The sequence below is a fragment of the Entelurus aequoreus genome, linkage group LG09 (genome assembly GCF_033978785.1).
Source record: "Entelurus aequoreus isolate RoL-2023_Sb linkage group LG09, RoL_Eaeq_v1.1, whole genome shotgun sequence".
Lineage (NCBI taxonomy): Eukaryota > Metazoa > Chordata > Actinopteri > Syngnathiformes > Syngnathidae > Entelurus > Entelurus aequoreus.
Genome location: NC_084739.1, coordinates 61,448,370 through 61,472,834, shown reverse-complemented (window position 1 = coordinate 61,472,834; position 24,465 = coordinate 61,448,370). Strand labels below are relative to the sequence as shown.

Sequence of the window (24,465 nt, the reverse complement as noted above, 5' to 3'; positions counted from 1 at the left end):
CTTTACTTCCTTACATTTTATATGTATTTCATATTATAGTATATTCAGACCTGATCTATACCTTACTACTACCCCAGCCATTTAACATTCACTATATTAACTATATAACTCATTTTATGTACATTTTCACATAATTAGATTAAAAGGGCATTCAAAGGGTTAAAATCAAATAAATAAAAAAACTGACATGTATTCTATTTTTTATAGGATTGAGGGAATAAAGTTGAAAAAGTATTAAGTCATTAAATGTTTTTAGAATATTGGCCCTGCGATGGGGTGGTGACTTGTCCAGGGTGTACCCCGCGTACCGCCTGAATGCAGCAGAGATAGGCTCCAGCACCCCCCGCGACCCCGAAAGGGACAAGCGGTAGAAAATGGATGGATGGATGGATGGATTTTGGGGAAAACAAACATAGGGGGCGCCAAAAATGCCAAATGCAAATGTTGACTAGTTGGAAAAAATACACACTAACATTTTTAACATACTTGGTCACGTTTGTCCAAATGATCTTCCTTTTTATGGCAAAAACTAAAAAAATACATTACTGTTCTTTACTGTTTTGATCAAATGTATGCGATGCCACCGACTCCACTGAGGAACAAACTGTGCAAATAGATGTTAGATATTTGCAAACAGTTCTTTAGAATATTACAGCTTTTTATTACTTCAATGTAGTTGTTTTTGTTGTTAAAAAATAGTATTTACCTTTGAAAAATAGAAAATATTGGTGTTGGCTAAAACAACTGGGCAGATGTATGCTCTGGCACCACCTGTTGCATTGGACTCTGCACTTGGCAGATTATATATATATATATATATATATATATATATATATATATATATATATATATATATATATATATATATATATATATATATATATATATATATATATATATATATATATATATATAATTTTTTAAAATGTTTTTCTTTTCTTTTTTAAATGAATTTTTACTGTTCTATTTTTACAATATATGTACATTATTTTTACAATATATTATTTATTTTAGACAGTGTTAAAAACGTCATCGATGTGGATATGTACGTATGCTAGCATGTCTACCAAAAAAAATAGGGGGTTCCACTAATGTCACCCATGACTGTCTCAATATTTGAGTGGGTAATTCCATGCACTTGTTCTGTGACGTCACTTTACAAGAAGACACGACAGACTGCAAAAGGCTTAGGCATCCTGCTTCAGCCACTCAGTAATGAAATACAAATGATGCTCGTCCTTCCAAAGAGCTGAAAGTGATCCAAGTGCAATGCATGCTTTGTGCCAAGAGTCTGCAGACGAGATACATCTGAGTCATTTTCTTGAGCAGCTTCTATAGAGGAAGTGACACCTTGATGTAAACATAACATATTAATAGATTTACAGTAGCACTGCCAATAGCCACAAGGATACTTCTTAGGGATAGCGAGACAGCTCCGTGAACTTTCCATGTCAGGGAATCGATACAAAACATGTTTAAGAGTTGAGAAGCAGGAGATGGATGAAAAGGTTAATTTATTCGATTAGGAAATGGCAACTTTGTGTGTCTGTTTACTGCAAGTGACCGGAAGATGGGTCTTTATCAGGGTTAAGACGGAAATATTTAATATTATACTGAAATGCATACTATTTTTTGTATTTTATGTTTATACTATATTCACATGTCTAATTTTTAAATTAAACTTAAATGTGTAATTCTAATATTATACTCAAATGTCTAAACATAATATTCAATTCAAATGTATGTATTTCTTATTTTAATATTATTTTGAAATGTTTAATTCCAGTGTTTTATTTAAATGTCTAATTGTATTATTATACTCAAATGTCTAATTGTAATGTTATAGTCAAATGTATACTTTTGATATTATATTTTAAATGTCTAATTTTATTGATTTATTCAAATGTTTATTTGTAATATTATACTCAATGGTCCATTTTAATATTCTATTTAAATGTATAATTTAAATATTTCCTCAAATGTCTAACTCTGATATTATACTCAAATGTTTATTTCTGAAATTATAGTTAAATGTTTATTTTTTAATATTTTATGTACAATTTTAACATTGTGTTGAATTGTATAATGTTATTGCTTTATTCAAATGTCTAATTATATTATTATACTAAAATGTTTTGATTTAAATATGTTATTTTAATATGGTATTAAAATGTAGAATTGTAATATATGAAAATGCATCATTTAAAAAATATATTCAAATGTATATTTTAATACTATATTTAAATGTACTTTTTTTTATGTTATAGTCAAATGTGTAATTTTGATTTACTCAATTGTTTCATTATTATGCTCAAAAGTGTAATTTTAGTATTGTATTCACATTTATAATGTTAATATCATTATCAAATGTACAATTTAACATAATAACATTTACATTTTTAATAATAGATTCAATTGTTTGATTTAATATTTTACTGAAATGTTTATTTTTTTATAAGACCGAAATGCCTAATTGCAATAAACTGAAATTATTTTAATATTGTATTTAAATGTGTAATTTCAACATTGTATTGGAATGTAGAATTGTGACAATATACTCAAATGTGGGAGTTTAATTTTTAAAGTACTCAAAAAGTGTAATTTGAATGGACCTCAGCTGATAAATGTTGAGGCGCATTTTCCAGAAAAAGGCCGCACCTTGGACAGAAAAAAATGATTTTCCTGCAACTCTTTTTTTTATTTCTTCAATTATTTGAGTGCTTGGCTGTGGTTGATGGTGAAAAGGTGCAAACGCAGATAAAACCTGAAGGCAATTATGGATATTTAAAGCTCTGCTACGGGGAATCGACAATCTGCCTTACATACAATCATCCTCAGTTTAATTAGCCACTGTTCATATGCTTCATTATGACCATGTGTGTGCTTATTAAACAACCACAAATGCAATTGGTAGGTAATACAGTAAATTCTCCTTCCTAGCTATTAAGGTTTGGCTATGGCTCCCTCTGCTGGGCTTGATGTCATAAATCCTCACTTTAGATATACAAAAAGAACCAATTTGCACAACATTAGCAGCCTATTTTCTTCTAAGTGATTTAGGAGTGTTTTTAAAAGTGTGCTACTGCAAACCATTAAGTGTTTATTGTAGCTTACCGAACATAATGTAACACTATTCCATCCAGAAGCAACCTCCAGACATGCACACTGATTGGCTACATACGTGACTTCAATGCATTGTCCATGGCAGGGGTATCCAAAGTGTGACCCGGGGGCCATTTATTGGAACCATTCTAAAAATACAATTAAACTACAAAATTAAATAAAAGAGCAAAAGTTGCAAAAAAGAGCCAAAGGTATAATTTAATGAGAAGACACTCCTAATTACTAGAAAAAACACTTGGAATCCTTTTAAAATAACCTGAATCCAAACGATGATCTGTATCAGCCCCAAAATCTAATCTTGTTCCTAATTCCATTTCTGACTTTTTCTGAAGGTTTCAAAATTCACCAATAACTTTTTCAGTTAGGCTGCTAACTTACTAACTAAATAACCAACTAACTAACTAACTAACTAACTAACTAACTAACTAACTAACTAACTAACTAACTAACTAACTAACTAACTAATTCTAGAGTGTGATTGCCCTGGCATGGGAAGTTAGTATCCATGTACAAATCTCCAATTTTGTTCGTCAGTAATTGTAGTATTATCAATATTATTAGATTAGATTAGATAGTACTTTATTGATTTCTTCAGGAGAGTTCCCTCAGGAAAATTTAAACATTAATATTAAATTATATTAATATTCAATTTATATTTCCTTTTTTTTTTTTTTTTTAATTCCAAAAAATACACAAACATGTAGATTTTTAAAAAAGATTCAATATGTAGTGTTAATTTTATGATGTTATTATTGTTGTCAATATTGCTTAATATTGTGAAGCGGTTATGTAATCGTTTGTCTGTCTTTTAGTTAGTTAGTCAGCTACTAAGCAACATAACTCAAAGTTTTGGGCGGATTTTCATGAAACTTCTGGGAAATGGGTGAGTGATTTTATTTTGGGGCCGATGCGGATCCTTTTACATTACCCAGGACCTCCCCAGGCTAAATTGGGGCCCTAAGCAGATTTTATTTGGAGCCCCCCACCTCCTCCATTAGAAAACTTTCTCACACTTTGCTTGTACTTGTGTGAAAAAAACTATTTTTATACTTTTTAATTCAAATTTGAATTTAATTTGTTTTAAATTATTCAATTTGGTAGAAAATAATCATTTTAACATCATTAATAAACATCCTATGAACCTTCCTGACTCAACTCCAAACATGATTTGAAAAAAAGGACCAAAGCTGTTCATCATCGGAGCAATTGAGAGTACCGTAATTTCGGGACTATAAACCGCTACTTTTTCCAAATGCTGCGGCTAATTTATGGATTTTTCTGGTTTCACAATTTCACATGCCGCCAATAAATTTAGCCTCGTCACATCAAACCAATTAATTTTCCAAATGGGTCACGGTGGACCAATGACATTGTTCACAATAAATCAAATGCACTCATTTGATTATTTAGTCAGCCATTTAGTGCATTATGGACTCACCCTCGTCATGGAGAAGAAACAACAAAATACATGCGACGCAGCCCCAAAGCCAAAAACGATCGACTCGTCCTTGGAAAAAGGAAACAGCCGCCGCACTATCGATGTAACAATAAACGGTATAATGACAATTTGCAGTAAAACTTCCCACGGTTAATATTACCATTTTAAATAAATACATTGAAAACCGTGATTGATAACACTTTGATTAACTCACAGAGCGGTGACACTGATCATTTACTGGAAATGCAAGCTAGTGCTAGCTCTCTTAAATGCTAAGGGGAAAACAAAAAACATTAACGTCTTTCTCCATTATAAAAACAGCATTCCCCAATTTAAACCTATTTAAAAACATTACTGTCTAAGCAACTAAGATATTCAATCGTGTACTTTGAACCTCCAGAGATCGATCAGTACTCGTAGCATTATGACAACAGGAAGTTAATTTGCGTGATGGCACATAAACCAGCCGTGACGCACACAACACACGTTTTTTTCTTTATCATTAAAAAAAACACTAAAACTTTAACAAATTAAAATGGAAATAGAAATAAGATAAACAAATTTAAACAATCAAATGAAAACAATAAGGCTCTTAAGTAGCCAGAACAATATTATTAATTAAACATATTTATTTTGCCAATAAAATAAATTGTGTGGCTATTTGTTATATATTTAAAAAATAAAAATACAACTTGATTATAAGTGATTGAGTACTTTTTGAGGACATTTAAAAATACTGTGATAATTATGATAACCGTGATAATTTTGGTGACTAACCGTTAAACCAAATTATCATATCGTTACATCTCTGCGCCACACAGAACAAAAGTCCACCCCCACTAACGGGAAAATTTGCCATTATATTATTATTAGTGGCGGAGCAGGAAGTGCTGAAGTAAAAATTCATATGAAGCGCCCTGTAGGTCATTAATTGATCATTTACATGTGCTTCGTCACGCAAGATGGATGGCAGGGCCCTATGCAGGGAGGGGCTTATTGAGGGGTTTATTTCCCAATGCCCTTATTTTTCAAATTGCGACTTACTGCCACTGTCACTTCCTGCCACTGTCACTTACTGCGGACCAAGTTCTGACACAGATCATACAGGGAGCGCACCGATACCCAATACTCTCTGAGCACTCCCATCAAAACTTCCCAAGGGACACAGTCGAAAGCATTCTCCAAGTCCACAAAGCACATGTAGACAGGTTGGACAAACTCCCAGTATTGAGCTGGTCCACAGTTCAACAACCAGGACGAAAACCACACTGCTCTTCCTGAATTCGAGGTTCGACTATCTAGCGTAGCCTCCTCTCCAGTACAACTGAATAGACCTTACCAGGAAGGCTGAGGAGTGTGATCCCATGATAGTTGGAACACATCCTCCGGTTCCCCTTCTTAAAGAGAGGAACCACCACCCTGGTCTGCCAATCCAGAAGCACCGCCCCCGATGTCCAGGCAATGTTGCAGAGTCTTGTCAACCAAGAAAGCCGCATAGCATCCAGAGAGCCTTAAGGAACGGCGGATCTCATCCACCCCCGGGGCCCTGCCACCGAGGTGCTTTTAACTACCTCGGCAACCTCAGTTCCAGAAATAGGAGAAACCACTAAAGATTCCCCAGGCAACTTTCTCTGACGGGAAACTCTGCTAATGTTCCCAGCAGACCCTCACAATGCGTGTGGGCGCTCCAGGTCTGACCAACATTCCTCCACCACTATCGGAACCAAATCACAACCAGGTAGTGATCGGTAGAAAGCTCCGCCCCTCTCTTCAGCTGAGTGTCCAAAACATGAGACCACAAATCCAATCACACAACTACAAAGTCAATCATTAAACTACGGCCAAGGGGGTTTGGTGCCAAGTGCACATATGGACACCCTTATCTTTGAACATGGTATTCGTTATGGACATTCTGTGACGAGCACAATAGTCCTGTAACAAAACACCACTCGGTTTCAGATCCGGGTGGCCATTCTTCCCAATCACGCCTCTCCAGATTTCACTCAGTAGGTGTCAGTGCACAAAATTAGTTTGATTCCTCAAATAGTTTGGCTCCTAACAAGCCTCCTCCAGCCCACATGAACACCTTTATCCGATCGTGTTCGGTTTTTGAAAATACAGACGAACATACCTAGATCATGCAATTGAAAACCAGAGGACCCTTGCGCCAGTCTAAACCTGCAGGATACAACCTAGAAGCTGAGGCCATTCAATAAAAACGTAGCAACAATTGTCATCAAGAGGATACTTTTTATTTGCTTCACAAATTAAAAGAACAGAACATTTTGAAGTGCATCGATGATAAAAGAAAATAAACAGATATATATTTAAGAAGGTAGCTAAAGAAACGTAAAATGCTGGCTTACTTCGAACTCCCGAACGAAATATGAATGAGATGAGCAATAATGAAGCAGATATATTAAAGACAAGATAGTCCAGAACAATAGCAACCTTCTTCTGGATATCAGTCAGGCCTTTGGATTTAAAACTCCTTCCATCAATCCACAGAGCCTTAGGAATGAACTTTGAGACATTCAAACGTTTTTTTTCCATGATTTTCGTCCGAAAATTCCTTTGAAAACACTCTTCCGCCGGTCTATCTTTGCTTCGGACCTGCATTCGCCCTGATACTCTATTGGTAGTAGCGTCATGTTCATAGTGCAATCCAAAATCATTTTTTTGCCAATATTACAGCGGACATCACTTAAAAGAAGTTGTCAGGATCCGCAGATGCCTGGTGTGACGTCTTAGGTTAACCGGAAAATGAATTATCAGCGCTAAAATTAATTAAGCGCCCTACAGTGTGCAGTAGGCACATTGCGTATGACCAATTAGAGAAAGTGCATGGACACTTGGACTTCACACGTAGGTGTGAAATTACAAAAAACCGAACTATTTGAGAAATCAGACTAATTTAGTGCATGGAAACGTGATGACTATCGTTGCCAATGTGAGCGTTGTGTCAGGGTTGTCCCTGACAGTTTGGTCAAGTTTTAGTTTTCCTCTGCGTTTGTCTTGGTTTCCCGTTTTTAGTTCCTGTCAGCACTCTTATTTTGGTTATTTCCTGATTATCTCCCTGAGTGCTTTGTCCCCTCAGCTGTGGCTGATTGGCACGTGGCCACACCTGGTGCCAATCAGCCAGCTGCTATTTAAACCTGTCCTGCCCTCCAGTCACTGCTGGATTATTGTCATTTATACTTGTTGTTGTAGCTCTGTCTACTTCTGTCCACTCTGTTCCTATCATAGTTCATCCTGCTCGTTTCTTGCCACGTGAGTTTTGTTTATTCGTGTCACAGTAAGTGTTTTTGTTTCTTGTCCACAGTTAGCCTTTGTGCTATTTTTAGTTCATAGCCTAGTTTGTTCTCCGCCTTGTGCGCGCCTTTTGTTTGTTCCCTTTTGTTTGTTTTTGCTATAGTGTTTAATTAAATCATGTTTTCCCGTTCAATGCCTGCCGTCTGTGCATCTTGGGGTTAGTCACCAAAAAACTTTGACACGTTGAAGTCACCCAGCAGAACAAGGGAATCACCTGAGGGAGCGCGCTCCAGTACTCACTCGAGGTAATCCAAAAAGGGTGGGTACTCTTAGCTGCTGTTTGGTGCGTAAGCACAAACAACAGTCAGGACCCACCCGAAAGCAAAGAGAAGCTACCCTCTCGTCTACTTGGTTAAACTCCAATGTACTGGCTCTAAACCGTGGGGCAACAGGAATTGCCACCCTAGCCCATTGCCTCTCACTGCTTGCAAATCCAAAGTGGAAGATAGTCCAGTCTCTCTCGAGAGGCCTGGTTCCAGAGCCCTTACTGTGCATCCAAGTGAGTCTGGCTAGATGTAACCCAAACTCCACCTCGCCCACCAGCTCAGGTTCCTTCTCCCCCAGCGAGGTGACATTCCACGTCCCAAGACCTAGCTTTTGTAGCCGAGGATCGGACCACCAAGGGCCCCGTCTTCGGCTGCCGCCCAGCTCTCACTGAACCCAACCTCTATCCCCACTCCTATGAATGGTGAGCCCATTGGAGGGGGGACCCAAGTTGCCTCTTTGGGCTGTGCCCAGCCGGGCCCAATGAGGCCATCAGGCGCTCACCTCCGGGCCTGGCTCCAGAGGGGGGCCCCGGTAAAATCTGAGTCCTTGATTTTGACTTTCCATAGAGGTCTTCTCCTAACTTAAATCGCTGTCTTTGACCCACATTTTCACTTTGGCCCTTTGAGGCAAAAAGTTTGGGTTGTATTCTAAAAGCAGGGATGGACTGAACATTCGGACACCCTGATCTTCTCATTTAAATTTAGTGGGAAATTTTGCATAAAAAGCTTAAACAAGATGCTACTTCCTTTGGATTTTGTCCTTTGTTTCTTATGTTTTGGTACACATTGCTGTTCATTACTCGTGACTGTTCCACCCAAGTAAATACCCATCATCTTTCATTTTAGAACATAATTAGTTATTAGTGTCTGGGAGGGCCTCAGACGATGGAAATAAACAGTCAAGTAATGGAGAATCCATACAAATATAATTACCCGTGCAATTTGAGCACACTTGAGCTGCAGTTATTACGCTGCTATTGTGCAGGGAATTGCAATAAATCACGTCAACAGGCGGACTTCCTGTTGAGCCTCGGTTTCACTTCTGGAAATAGTTGTGCCTTAGACTTTGCTAGTCCCTCCCTACATGACCGCTTGTACAGTTTGTTCCATCCGGCCGTTAGTATGACAAAACCAACGGAGATGTCTGCAACGCATCATGTCAGTGCGAAGCTCTGTAAGATAATTGCATGTGTAGAGATGGGGGACCTATAAACACAACACCCTCAGCAACGCTTTAATATCTTCAAGCAATACATCCATGCTTGGGAGACTGGTTTGTAGGAAAGAAGGCAAATTCATCACCATAACTCCCTGGATCAAACACCTTCAGCATTAAATATTAAACACACACTCCATTCTTGTCTTGTTCTACCCCACCTGCGGGCAAACAGTCTATTGCTGGCATTGTTTACCTGAAAGACCACCAACATGCAGGAAAACCAGAATGTGTGGAATTGTTTGGAATCTTATCCAAACGTTCTCGGAAAATCACTCTGAATAAGACGTCAATCCATCAATTTTCTAAAATAGTGGAGAAATAATGAGAAACATGTACAAAATAAGCAATGTTCTTCTATATCCGTCACTTACATGTTCTAGTTTGTCTCTCCTGCGCAGCCACACGCTGGCTGAGTAGTCCTGCTGCTGCACGGCTGAAATGATGTTACTGGCAGGGATCCCAGTGGCCGGGGTTCCCAACCCGAAGCACTTCAGGTCCTGCAGGCCGACCACCGGCGGCCCTCGTTTGCCTCGCAGATCCATGCTTTATCTGGATGCTCCTGGTCTCACGGGAGTCAATAAGGTAGACTTCTGATTTTGGCATTGCTGCACTTTTTGGTTTCTTCCATGCATTTCAGAAGGCTGAGGTTAAAATAGGAATCCGGTAGTTAGTAGTTAGTGGTAATTGTGTCTTCTTTATCCAGCTGTGGTCGTGTCTTCGTGGAGGAGGACTGAGCACTTGTTAGTCTGGACCAGTCTGGGTTTTTTAGACGGGCACAGCAGCAGCTTCATCACTCTGATGAAGTTCCAACGAGGCATCCCCAGTGTGAGGCGGAGGGAGGGGTGAGATCAGGTGGAAGGGTGGAGAGAGAGAGAGAGAGAGAGAGAGAGAGAAAGTGCTAGAAATTGAGCGATTGCCAGTTCAATTGATGGCCACCTAAGTGCCAACTCTTTGCTTTTTCTTTTTTTTATTTGTCTTTTTTAATCAATTATAAAACTTTTTTCCAAAATGTTGGAAATTACTGCAATGCATCCTCGTGCTTTTTTTTTTTCAAACATTTTAAATTAATTAAAATTGTGTTTAAAGTGGAACTAGGATGATTTTAATCTACATTTGAAGCATTCCCATGTGGTCTAGATCAGGGGTCTGCAACCCGCGGCTCTTCTGACTCCTTGTTGTGACTCCCTCAGATTTTTTGTAACCCTGGAGTAGTGTTGTTCCGATACCAATATTTTGGTACCGGTATCGGTACCAAAATTATTTCGATACTTTTCGGTACTTTTCTAAATAAAGGGTACCAGAAAAAATTGCATTATTGGCTTAATTTCAACAAAAAATCTTACGCTACATTAAACATATGTTTCTTATTGCAAGTTTGTCCTTAAATAAAATAGTGAACATACAAGACAACTTTTGTTTTAGTCATAAGTAAGCAAACAAAGGCTCCTAATTTAGCTGCTGACATATGCAGTAACATATTGTCATTTTCCATTCTATTATTTTGTCAAAATTATTAAGGACAAGTGGTAGAAAATGAATTTTTCTTCTGTTGTTTGATACTTTACATTGGATAATACCACAAATTTGGGTATCAATCCGATACCAAGTTGTTGCAGGATCAGACATTGTTCATATTCAAAGTCCTCATGTGTCCAGGGACGTATTTCCTGAGTTTATAAACATAATATAAAAAATACAAAATTGAAAGAAGATGTTGTGATGCCAAAAAATATTGACGTAATCATAGTAGTATCGACTAGATACGCTACTGTACTTGGTATCATTACAATGGATGTCAGGTGTAAATCCACCAATGGCGTTTGGTTACATTTTGACGCCAGTGAGCTACGGTGTGTAGTGAAGCATGTTTAGCTATTCCTCGTCCTGCAGGGATGATACTTGTGAGAAACTTACTTTATTTGTCACCATGGAGGCGAGGATTAGTGATGTAGAAGTAGCTAAAACACTGCCGTCTGGGGAAGACCGGTACTTTTCAGAGGCGGTATAGTACCGAATATGTGACGGCGCTTGCGCATACCATCATCCCCTCGCGGTACTATACTAACACCGGTATACCGTACAACCCTACCCTGGAGTGAGAGAATTTCGCATTTTTAAAAAAGAGTTCTATAATCTGTGAGGCCATGAAGGCGTGATGTGTATTTCTGGTCTTGTCATCCTCGTCCGGACAAAAGGGTGACACTGCAGTGTAGCTGGATCAAAAGAGACGTCAGAGACGCTTTACTGGACTAAAAGTTGCTTTATTACAAGCGAGCGTCATAATTTACAGAACTGCAGTTCCTGGAGAAGTTCTAGTCAAACAATGTGTCCCTCCTCACTTGGGGAAGCTCAATCATCAGTTTTTATATTCCTCCTTCCTGTCTCTGTGTGTGTGCTAAGTCAGGACAGCACATCCTGACCATAAAGGGGATGTTTGCATGTAAGTCCCTGGAAACAACAGATGCAGGTTGTAAGTTAAATGTTGCATTAAGCTAAACATATAGTCTCTTCTAACGGATAGGGCTATCACTTTTGCATACCGAGGTCCAATTTTATTGCCTATTCTCCTAAGACGGGGGTCGGCAACCCGCGGCTCTAGAGCCGCATGCGGCTCTTTAGCGCCGCCCTAGTGGCTCTCTGGAGATTTTTCAAAAATGTATGAAGAATGGAAAAGGATGAGGGGAAAAAAATCTATTTTTTTGTTTAGTATGGTTTCTGTAGGAGGACAAACATGACACAAACCTCCCTAATTGTTATAAATCACACTGCTTATATTAAACATGCTTCACTGATTCGAGTATTTGGCGAGCGCCGTTTTGTCCTACTAATTTTGGCGGTCCTTGAACTCACCGTATAGTTTATTTACATGTATAACTTTCTCCGACTTTCTAGGACGTGTTTTATGCCACTTCTTTTTCTGTCTCATTTTGTCCACCACACTTTTAACGTTGTGCAACTCACACAAAGGTGAGTTTTGTTGATGTTATTGACTTGTGTGGAGTGCTAATCAGACATATTTGGTCACTGCATGACTGCAAGCTAATCGATGCTAACATGCTATTTAGGCTAGCGATATGTACATATTGCATCATTATGCCTCATTTGTAGCTATATTTGAGATCATTTAGTTTCCTTTAAGTCCTCTTAATTCAATTTATATCTCATGGCACATGTAATATGGCTTTTAATTTTTTGCGGCTCCAGACAGATTTGTTTTTGTATTTTTGGTCCAATATGGCTCTTTCAACATTTTGGGTTGCCGACCCCTGTCCTAAGAGAACAAATCCAGTCCACATGCAAATGTCAAACTAAAGGGCCCTATGTTATGTGCCCAAACTGAATTACCACTATTTACTTAAACCTGGTGGTTTGCTTTCTCCAAGATGAATACAAACATTCACCATATGCAAAACATAATATGAGTTACGGGGACGGCGTGGGGCAATTGGGAGAGTGGCCGTGCCAGCAACCTGAGGGTTCCTGGTTCGATCCCTACTACTACCAACCTCGTCAAGTCCGTTGTGTCCTTGAGCAAGACACTTCACCCTTGCTCCTGATGGGTCGTGGTTAGGGCCTTCCACGGCAGCTCTCGCCATCAGTGTGTGAATGTGTGTGGGAATGGGCGAATGTGGAAATAGTGTTAAAGCGCTTTGAGTACCTTGAAGGTAGAAAAGCGCTATGCAAGTGTGGAGGGAGGTGTGGCCAGAGCGCCTGCAGGAGCAAAGGTCACCGCCTCTGTCTGTGGTGCTGAGGACGAGCACCATCGGATGGGGGCGGGGCATGTGCTGACGGCGAGACACAGCTGACAGGTGATTAGATTTCCCAGGTGGTACGTGTTAATCTAATCATCTGTTGTCTTTGACAGTAGGCGGCCGAGAGCAGGAGGAGAGAGAGGATACGGACGTGACTAAAAAGTCACGTTCTGTTGGAGAAAGACTTCGACAAAAATCTATGCACTTTAAAACTTTGTTAAAACTGCACGCTTGGCTCCTGTGCCGTGTCTACAGTGGAACTGCTAGGAAGCAACTTCTACAACAAGTATAACCCATTTACCATTTACCATTTCATTAATTCACTTCAGGTGCAAGGAAGGCAAGCAAGAGACTGGAAGCTTGTGTGTTCAGTTCAACTTCTCGACTGTGCAACCCCTTGGGTAAGCTAACCATAAATACCTTCCAAAAAAGAAAAACGAAAGGAAAAATAGTTTAATTTCACGTAGACAGGTTGTCATAGTGTAAAATAAAAAATAAAGAACATGAAAACTTGTAAAAGTTTATAAGCTGTGTTACGTTCTGCGGCTCTATACTATTTAATGGAAGAGGTGGAAAAATGTCTCTTTTGCATACCCCGATCTAGATAATATGTATCAGAATCAGATCTGTTTAAATATACTGTGTATAGTGTACAGAAGTGTCGCAAAAGTCACATGTAAATAGACAGGTTGTTGCTTCACACAAATCTGATTACGGACACACACATTCAAAAAAAAATTTTTACACACAGATCGAAATACTGAAAGACATACTTTTTTTTCACGCACAAACAAATCATAATACGCACTCTAAATTAAAACACACACACACACTCAGGTCTGATTACACACACACACACACACACACACACACACACACACACACACACACACACACACACACACACACACACACACACACACACACACACAGATTGATATAGAGATCGACAAATGAACAGACAGACGCGTGAATTAGATTACAGACACACAGACCGAGATACGCGTTTGCAAATAATTTTGCTACAATAATACTTCCATAGCCAGCGAGACACGACTGAAAATTTTGCAAATAGAGGGGTTCTTAAATTGAGGTTCTGCTGTATTTAGTTATAGCTGAAATCTGTTAGTGGAGGGGTTTGATGCCATGTTTAAGGGCATCTAAACAGTACCTAACCTTTCCCCAACACACAGAGTAACTTGCTACATAGTGTTCATTTCCCCAGACTTTTAGATTTGTTGCAAAACAAACACACACACACACACACACACACACACACAATAACACACGCACACACACACACACACACACACACACTTTTGTATTTATCAGATTCTTGAGACCTCCGAAAAAATGCCTACCTCTTTAGGACCACCCTTTCTAGATATATAAAGATTTGTATTTACAACATTAATAATATATACATACAATGCAAATATAAAAAAACTTGTTGTGAAAAATTATTTGGAATTTCACAAGAAAAAGGTCACAAGAAAAACTTTTTTTTTAGCAGTATTATAATAAAAGTTTTAATTTTACTCAACGCAAGTCAAAATTTTACAAGAAAAACTGAATATTTGTGCAATAATATGATGAAAGTTGGAATTTTACTCAATAACAGTTGCAATTTTACAAGAAAAGCTTAAAATTTTGGCAATTTTATGAAAAAAGTCGTAATTTTACTCTACAAAAGTCACAATTTTATAAGAAAACTTTAAAATTTTGGCAATATTATAATAATAATCAGAATTTTACTTGACAAAATTATGACAAACGTCATAATTTTACTGTAGAAGCTAACTGTTAATGGCCACTATAGTCTTAGTACCATAGTGTATTTGTTCATCCTATGGTCACATATGGAGGCGGGTTGTCTTTCGTCAGCACCGGAAGTCGTAAAATCAGCTGTTCATCTGGCGTGTTTTTTCGAGGATGAATAGGGAAGTCCTTCTTCAGCTGCCGTCTTGCTTTATCATATATTTGTCACGGCGCGGGCTCGAACCCGCTTTTCTTCTGCAACCTGGTCTGCCAGCAACTCTGCTGGCAACACGCCAGGACACGCCCCGGCTCGCACTGGGCGCTTCACGCCCACGCAACGGCAAAGCTGCAGGCAATCTTCTATCAGCGCACCTGGGTCTAATCAAGACAAGCAGCATAAAGACCAAGCGGATCTAGGGAGCTGACGCCGGAACGTAGCCAACTCTTTGTAGTAAGCATTCCGTCTCTGGCTTCCCCTCCCGCGTACTCTCCTGGTCTTCCTAGTTTCCCTCATCTCATGTCCTTTGTGTCCTCCACAGTGTCCTACCTGTTTCCCCGTGTTCGAGTTGTGTACCTCGACGTCCCCTTGGATTCCGGACTGCTTCCCTCGATCCTCGACCTCTGCTGGGACATGGACCTCGTCGCTTCTCTCCTGCCCCCGACCTCTTTGCCTCACCCCTCTGGACTGACAAAGGTAAAATTTACATTATTAATTCTACACATCGTCTCGCACCACACACTTAAAGTAGCGTACACATCCCACACACTCATCGTGGTGTCGTCTCCTTCCCCTGATAAACGTAACAATATTGCTGCCTTTGCACCTGTCAATGTTTACTTTTGTATGCACATTAAATCAACCAAAAATCCTGACTTTGGAGCAATGTTCACAGACTCTAGTATTTGGCTCTCTATTAGATGCAATGGTTTTCCGTATTGGGACCATGATTTCGGTCCTAACTTTTTCACCGGTCCTCATATGGAAGGTACTTTTCCTTGTTGATGTCTCAAGAAAGGTAGAAATACAAGAACACACACACACACCCAGACGTACACAAACACACAAGCATACACACAAAGCAGGGTGGTGCAGTCAAGCTGCAGTCCCGCGCTCTCGCTTTACCGCCGCTTGCCCCGATGTGCAAAGAGAAGCAACGGAGTGCAGCAAAGTGTTGATTATCTTCCTCAAATCCTGTCCGTGTGGAAAGAAACTCATCTCTTCTCCATAAATCAGTCACAGCAACAACACGGAGGAACCTTGCGAAGAGTGCATGCAAATATATGCACAGCTGTAAATGACACTGTTGTGTCGTGCTCGCGATGTCACACAAACTGCTGAGATGTGCAAGATGCAAAACTTTCCACTTGAAGTTCATGCACGGTGTCCAGGGGCGGAGCACCAAATTATGGGCCCTATACACAAGACCCCTGAAGGGTCCCCTATTTAGCCTAATGTAAATGCCCCCCACACACATACATAGCATCCGCTTCACTTGTTCTACATTTTGTTATGTTACAGCCTTATTCCAAAATGGAACACATTCATTTTTGTCCTCAAAATTATACACACAATACCCCATAATGACAATGTGAAAAAGTTTTTTTTAGAATTTTTTTGCAAATGTAATAAAAATAAAATAATATGTATATAAGTATTCAGACTCTTTGCTCAATACTTTGTTGATGCACCTTTGGCAGAAATTACAGCCTCATATTTTTTAATACAAACCCCGTTTCCATATGAGTTGGGAAATTGTGTTAGATGTAAATATAAACGGAATACAATGATTTGCAAATCCTTTTCAACCCATATTTAATTGAATGCACTACAAAGACAAAATATTTGATGTTCAAAATCATACATTTTTTATTTTTTTTGCAAATAATAATTAACTGAGAATTTCATGGCTGCAACCGGTGCCAAAGTAGTTGGCATCAAATTCTAAAGTTAATGTTTATTTGCAAAAAAAAAAGTTTTATCAGTTTGAACATCAAATATGTTTTCTTTGTATCATATTCAACTGAATATGGGTTGAAAATGATTTGCAAATCATTGTATTCAGTTTATACTTACATCTAACATAATTTCCCAACTCATATGAAAACGGGATTTGTACGATGCCACAAGCTTGGCGCACCTATCTTTGGGCAGTTTCGCTCATTGCTCTTTGCCCGTTCCTCTTTGCAGCACCGTCTGAAAAAAACTTCCACATCGTCATTATGGGGTATTTTGTGTAGAATTGTGAGGACAAAAATGATTTTATTTCATTTTGTAATAAGGCTGTAACATAACAAAATGTGGAAAAGTGAAGTGCTGTGAATACTTTCCAGATGCACAATACTTGGTGTGTTTACATGCACAAAATATCAGTGATATGGTTATTTTAAGCGCTAATGCTACTTTACGCTGCTATTGCTCTGTTCTGGTTCTGCTTCGTCTCAAACTTGCTAAAAGTAAATCCTAGGTTATAATTCATGCATCTCTCACCTGGTAGTAGACAAATGTGGCCATGGTCCGAGAGACTGGTCGACTTTGACAAAGACACAAAAAATATTTTTTTAACCCTTCATGAGGATTGTGATTGATTCTTCATCCAAACCATATTATGTGAGCGTCCCGTTGGTCTGCATCCTAGCGAGAGTAGAAATATTACAGTAAGTGTTTTATTATGGTTTATTATGGTTAGTTTGTATGTTTAGCACCTAGCACTATTGCTGATGCTATAGTGTTTCAATGAAGCTGCATCCGTTTAGCACTTGGCTTCTAAAACGTATTGCTCATCCTCTTTGTGTTCGGGCTCAAAAATATAGAGTTCTGGATCATACTTTTCCCCAAAGTAATAGTTGTTGGCTCTCACAAAGTCTGCATGGTTAGCATTGTTGTTGATGGGGAAGGGATCTGTGGTTCCTAACTCTACACCACGAATCACGTCACTAGCTTGCTCATTACTCTCAAAATAGTTCGGGAATCTCCGTTAGATTGATACTATTTTGATCATATCTATTTACTCACAAAGTTTGTAAGTATTTTAGTGCCGTTAATCATATATACATATATATATACATATGATAATAGCTTCAAAAAAGTAGTTTTTCCACGCTACTGGTACTTTAAGTCTCCCCCGCCTTTAAAACCTTGTGAGCCCTGTTTCCAACGTTAATCGAGGGTCCCTGAACGCACCAGGTATGTGCAATGAACTGTAAAATTGAAACACGTACATAATTTTCATATATATTATATTTTTACTTTTCCTCTATCACCTCATCCTTGTTCCAAAATGTTGGTACCGTGTGTGAATGCCTGCTTGAAAAGGTGAGATTTGGTGACGTTTTGATGTCTGGTAGAGATGTGATGCTCGCGAACGAATCCAGTCTTTTGAACGGCTCTATCCGATTCATCAGTTGTGGGTTTTTATACACATGCAATTGCCCACTCTGCAGTTGCATGCCACCCGACTGGCAACTGGACTAGAAAATGAGTCAGAGCTAAAGAATACTTAAGCAGCGTTTGGATCAAGTTTTTTCTAAATAAAAAAAATATTTTACGTATACAAATATAAAAATAATTATACATTTAAAAAATATTGTATTTATATATATATTTATTTGCATGTATTTTTATTCAGATTCACTTTTCTGGTTCATTACTCTAAAGGGTAGTAGTTCAAGCATACACACCACATGTTAGTACAGTTTTTTACTCACATTTTTATTATATCCAAATTTTTATTGTAGTTTTTATTATTATTATTTATTATTTTTCTTTTTTTAAATTATATTTTATTATTATAGTTATGTATGCTTTTTATACACATTAATGCATTTTATTCTTACTTATTTGTGTATTTTTTTCATTTATGTTAAAATCCTACATATTTTTTTTAGGTGAGGGAAAATTCCAATTAATTGTGTTACTGCCGAAGCATGGAAATATGGCATTCCCCTGTGGGAATGTTTACAATGAAAACCCAACAGAAAATAAAATTGTAGCAAATATTACAGAATAATTCTCACCAATAGAGGAATATCCATCCATCCCATCCATTTTCTACCGCTTGTCCCTTTCGGGGTCGCGGGGGGTGTTCTCAGCTGCATTCGGGCGGAAGGCGGGGTACACCCTGGACAAGTCGCCACCTCAGAGGAGTATGTGTGTAGATTAAATTATTCTGATCATATAACAGATACTAGTGATTGTTTTCTTGATTAAAACAAATCTTTAAAAAAAAAGGAACTATTATAACAAGCCAGTCTTTTAAACGGCTCTTTGAAAGGAACTGTCACGTCGGGACCACATGTTAATGCGCTGATCGGTAGGTAGGAGAATGATTTATTCTTCATAAATCAGGCAAAATACAAAAATACAGAAAAGCGTGCCGATTGCACGGGAAGCTAAGGAAATAGCTAACGGGAAAACTTAGCATAGAATCAGGAATCAAAGAGAATACCCACGTAACTAGTAGCATAGAGCAAACAAGACAGCCAGACCGAGTGTGGTGTATGTGTAGTGCCCGGGAGCAAGTGAGCATCCTGAACACTAATCAGAGGCAGGTGAAAATAATCAGCACCCATGGCAACTAAGAAACACAAACCCAGGGGTGCTGAAAACCGGACTACGGGAGTCAAACTAAAATAAAACATGATCCGGGCAACGGATCATGACAGGAAAGGCTCTTCAAGATCCAACTCTCTTCAAAGAGCCATGAAACCCACCTGGTGTCTCGTTTAAGTGAAGTGTTCCAAGCTAAGTTTGCTATCTAGGTGGAATTAACCATTTTGCATTTCTATTAGGGAGTGTAGGTAGCTTTTGACATTTTTAATTTGATTCAAGCAACATTATTGAACGTTCTCGGCTATATTTGCTTTATCTTAACATTTATGTTTATTTTAGAAGTTCAATCCATGCTTGGGGCCCCAGTAGACATCCTCCTCCACTTCGACGCCACTGACAGTGTGGGATACTTTTAATACGCCTATAGTCAGTCCACCAGCACGCACTTTTATAAATAATTGGCTGCAAAGAAGCGATGGAGCTTAACTCTTTGAAATGGAAAATCCATTTTAATTACCCGCCTTCCACCCTCTGCTTTCTGCAATACAACAGCAGCAGATTCAACATGGAGGGAAAATATTACTAAATTTGTCACACATAATCCAGGGTGAGTCAACATTGATTATGCCATCGCTATCTTGTGACATGGCGCTAACAAACATACTACAGTATAAATGTATGTAGATAGGGAGGTATAGACTAGGGTTGTACGGTATACCTGTAGTAGTATAGTACCGCGATACTAATGAATCATGTTCGGTACTATACCGCCACTGAAAAGTACCGGTCCACGGGACGGCGTGGCGAAGTTGGTAGAGTGGCCATGCCAGCAATCGGAGGGTTGCTGGTTACTGGGGTTCAATCCCCACCTTCTACCATCCTAGTCACACCCGTTGTGTCCTTGGGCAACACACTTCACCCTTGCTCCTGATGGCTGCTGGTTAGCGTCTTGCATGGCAGCTCCCGCCATCAGTGTGTGAATGTGTGTGTGAATGGGTGAATGTGGAAATACTGTCAAAGCGCTTTGAGTACCTTGAAGGTAGAAAAGCGCTATACAGGTATAACCCATTTATCATTTATCATTACCTCCCCGAGCCCCCTCACCATCACGTCGTGTCACTGCTGGTTTACGAGCAGAGGAGCATGTTCGGCAGCGCACAATCACAGAGTACTTACAATCAGACAGTGTGTAGACAGAAAATGGAGAACGGACGCATTTTGGCTTAAAAACTAACAATAAAGGGGAAGTTATAACACTGAAACGCCCTCAGGAAGAGGTGCTTTAAGACATGGCTAGCTAGCTAGCGGCTGAAGTCCAGCCCCAGTCGGCAGTGTTTTAGCTACTTCTAAATCACTAATCCTCGCCTCCATGGCGACAAATAAAGTAAGTTTCTTACAAGTATCATCCCTGCAGGACGAGGAATAGCTAAATATGCTTCACTACACACCGTAGCTCACTGGCGTCAAAATGTAAACAAACGCCATTGGTGAATCTACACCTGACATCTACCGTAATGATACCAAGTACAGTAGCGTATCTAGTCTATACTACTATGATTACGTCAATATTTTTTGGCATCACAACATTTTCTTTCGTTTTTTTAAATGTATATTATGTTTACAAATATGTCCCTGGACACATGAGGACTTTGAACATGATCAATGTATGATCCTGTAACGACTTGGTATCGGATTGATACCCAAATTTGTGGTATCATCCAAAACTAATGTAAAGTATCAAACAACAGAAGAATAAGTGATTATTACATTTTAACAGAAGTGTAGATAGAACATGTTAAAAGAGAAAGTAAGCGGATATTAACAGTAAATGAACAAGTAGACTAATAATTAATTTTCTACCACTTGTCCTTAAAAATTTTGACAAAATAATAGAATGGAAAATTACACAATATGTTACTGCATACATCAGCAGCTAAATTAAGAGCCTTTGTTTGCTTACTTACTAATAAAAGACAAGTTGTCTTGTATGTTTACTATTTTATTTAAGGACAAACCTGCAATAAGAAACATATGTTTAATGTACCCTAAGATTTTTTGTTAAAATAAAGTCAATAATGCAATTTTTTGTGGTCCCCTTTATTTAGCAAAGTACCGAAGAGTATCAAAATAATTTTGGTACCGGTACCAAAATATTGGTATCGGGACAACACTAGTATAGACATACCTACGTAAGGCTGTAATCGCTGCCCAAGGTGCATCAACAAAGTATTCAGCGAATGCTGTGAATACTTATGTGATTTCTTAGGTTTTTTTGTATTTAATACATTTGCAAAAAATTCTACAAAAAAACATTTTCACATTGTCATTATGGGGCATTGTGTGTAGAATTTTGAGGACAGAAATGTTTGAAATAAAGCTGTAACATAATAAATGTGTGAAAAGGTGAAGTGAATACTTTCCGGATGCACTGTATGTGTATGTTTTTATGCGGGTTTTTTTTTCAGCTTTAAAAATGAGGGCTGCTTCATTTCTGCAAGAAAAACATCCATATTTAATACAACATAATCCATTCTTCCTCAAAACAACACTGAGTCATTCGTCAGAGGGCCTCACAGCTCTCCTGTACTAAATCCCGTTGCGTTCCTCTCACAGTTACATACTGCGCCCTATCGCAGGCTGAATGCTGAACACTTGAACGCCACCTAAAAGCACTTAAAAGAAGCACGCCATGTTTTATGTGGCGACAGAAATGCATCTACTAAATGAAAACCTTCCAGTCGTTACGTTTTTTTTACCCCACACCCCCATCAAACAAGGCGACACTCGGGGGGACATTTTTACGACAGCGTGGCCGCTGGAGTTAATAAAGCCGAGAGAGTGTGAGCTGCAGAGATGATCACACATCAGATCTGCTGGCTTCTTATGAAACCACATAACTCCAAAAGGCAGCGGGGGGGGGGGGGGGGGGGGGGGTAGTTTGTGTCAAGTGACGAAGACAATCCATACCTGCATGTCTCCTTGCCAACTTTCACTAAAAACACACAAATGGGACATTCTACTAGTGCAGGGGTCGGCAACCCAAAACATTGAAAGAGCCATATTGGACCAAAAAGACCAAAAAACTAATCAGTCTTGAGCCGCAAAAAATGAAAAGCCTTATATAAGTGTTATAGTGAAGGCAACACATGACGTAAGTGTCTATATTAGCTATAATAGCCTACTATCAAAATGACTATGTGTCGCAGGCTGAAGCAAATCTTCGTTGACAGTAATGTTGAAATGTAATATTCATTCTACACATTTTTACAACATTCAGCGATAACTCCTGGAAATTACTGGCTTTTAAAGGCCAAAGGTATAGATGTGTGTGTCCAAATTAAAAGAAACGGCAGGCTGTCTTCTTTTAATACAAACCCCGTTTCCATATGAGTGGGGAAATTGTGTTAGATGTAAATATAAACGGAATACAATGATTTGCAAATCATTGTATTCCGTTTATATTTACATCTAACACAATGTAAATATAAACATTGCAAATCATTGTATTCCGTTTATATTTACATCTAACACAATTTCCCAACTCATATGGAAACGGGGTTTGTAAATTTATTACAATCTTTGGTAAGCTGGGTAACGTTTGCTGTGGTCTGGAACAACATGGCACACAAACAACTATCTGAAATGCAGCCAATATTACATACAGATAATGTGTCATGAGACATGCAAAACTAAATGATATACACGGAGGATAAAAGTAAAGGATATTAAATGAGCTCAAATATAGCTACAAATGAGGCATAATGATGCAATATGTACATACAGCTAGCCTAAATAGCATGTTAGCATCGATTAGTTTGCAGTCACGCACTGACCAAATATGCCTGATTAGCACTCCAACAAGTCAATAACACCAACAAAGCTCACCTTTGTGCATTCAAGCACAGCATAAAACGTTTGGTGGACAAAATGAGACAAAGAGTGGAAGGTTTTACATGTAAACAAACTGTGGCGTCACAGTCCACACTATGGTGAGTTCAAGAACCGCCAAAATTAGTAGGACAAAACGATGTTCACCAAATACTCTCATCAGTGAAGCATACACACACACATATTAAACAGTGGGCTTTCTAACAATTGGGAAAGTTTGTGTCATGTTTGTCCTCAAACAAAAAACATACTAAAACAAAAAAACTATTTTTCCCCCCATCTTTTCACATTTTTGATCCTTTTTTAAAAAATGCTCCAGGTAACCACTACAGAGCCGCGGGTTGCTGACCCCCGTACTAGTGTTAAAGCTGGAATAATACATTCATGGATACGCAGCTTGTTGCAGTCGGGGTAAAATATTCCTCATTTTGCAACAGGCCCAAGGATTTATTTACATGCCAATGTCAAAATGATAGTTATCAACTCAAACGTCACCAAATTAAAAAAAAAATGTTGACGCAAAATAACCAAATATACTTGCAAGACACTTGAATAGGTACATCTAATGACATCCAATAAAAGAGTTGTTTTAGAATACCTTATCATATAACATAATTTAATAATGTGATTATTGCGCTTATAGTTTGCAGTCGTGAACAACAAACCCTGCAAACTGCAACCACAAGAATATATAGTTAAATCACTGGCATTATATCTTCATGAAGTCAGTGTTTCTGATACAACATGCAAGCATTAAGGCATTGCATGCGCATCCTTAAAACGCCCAAAAAGTGATAAAACTTCTGTATAACAAATATGAGGAGAGAGAATTACACGTCGTACTGTACCTCCATGGCTCGCTCCTGAATTGCGACTCCTCACAGCTTGCAGTCCAGAGGAGGAGTGTGTGTCCTCATCTTTCACTCCACGTTGGACACATCATTAAGTACTCCAGCTTGGGGATAACCTTTACTTCCGGAGGTTAATGGACATTCTGTCCTTTCCAGGATTACAGACTCCCTGACCCCCTGACAGTGTCACAGACATCTTTAAAAAGTTATTACTTTCACAAGTTATTACTTTGGATATTCCACCCAATCACACCGCCACTTTATTCGTTGTAATCCTCTCCAAATAAACTTCCGCCTATTACCAACTCT

General features: G+C 38.7%; 1 protein-coding gene across 3 annotated transcripts in view; it reads right to left on the bottom strand.

The window, feature by feature from the left end:
• The window catches only part of LOC133657589 (inactive phospholipase D5-like), a 109,441-nt gene extending 85,244 nt beyond the window's left edge, over positions 1 to 24,197 (bottom strand). For 2 of the 3 annotated variants that reach the window (XM_062059077.1, XM_062059078.1), the window contains exon 1: positions 9,730 to 10,149. In XM_062059077.1, coding sequence (XP_061915061.1) covers positions 9,730 to 9,900 — 171 coding nt within the window. In that variant the 5' untranslated portion in view covers positions 9,901 to 10,149. Of the gene's footprint in view, positions 1 to 9,729; positions 10,150 to 15,442; positions 15,554 to 24,153 lie in introns of those variants that run through there. The other variant, XM_062059079.1, reaches the window with a different exon arrangement.
• Between the last annotated feature and the right edge of the window lie 268 nt (positions 24,198 to 24,465).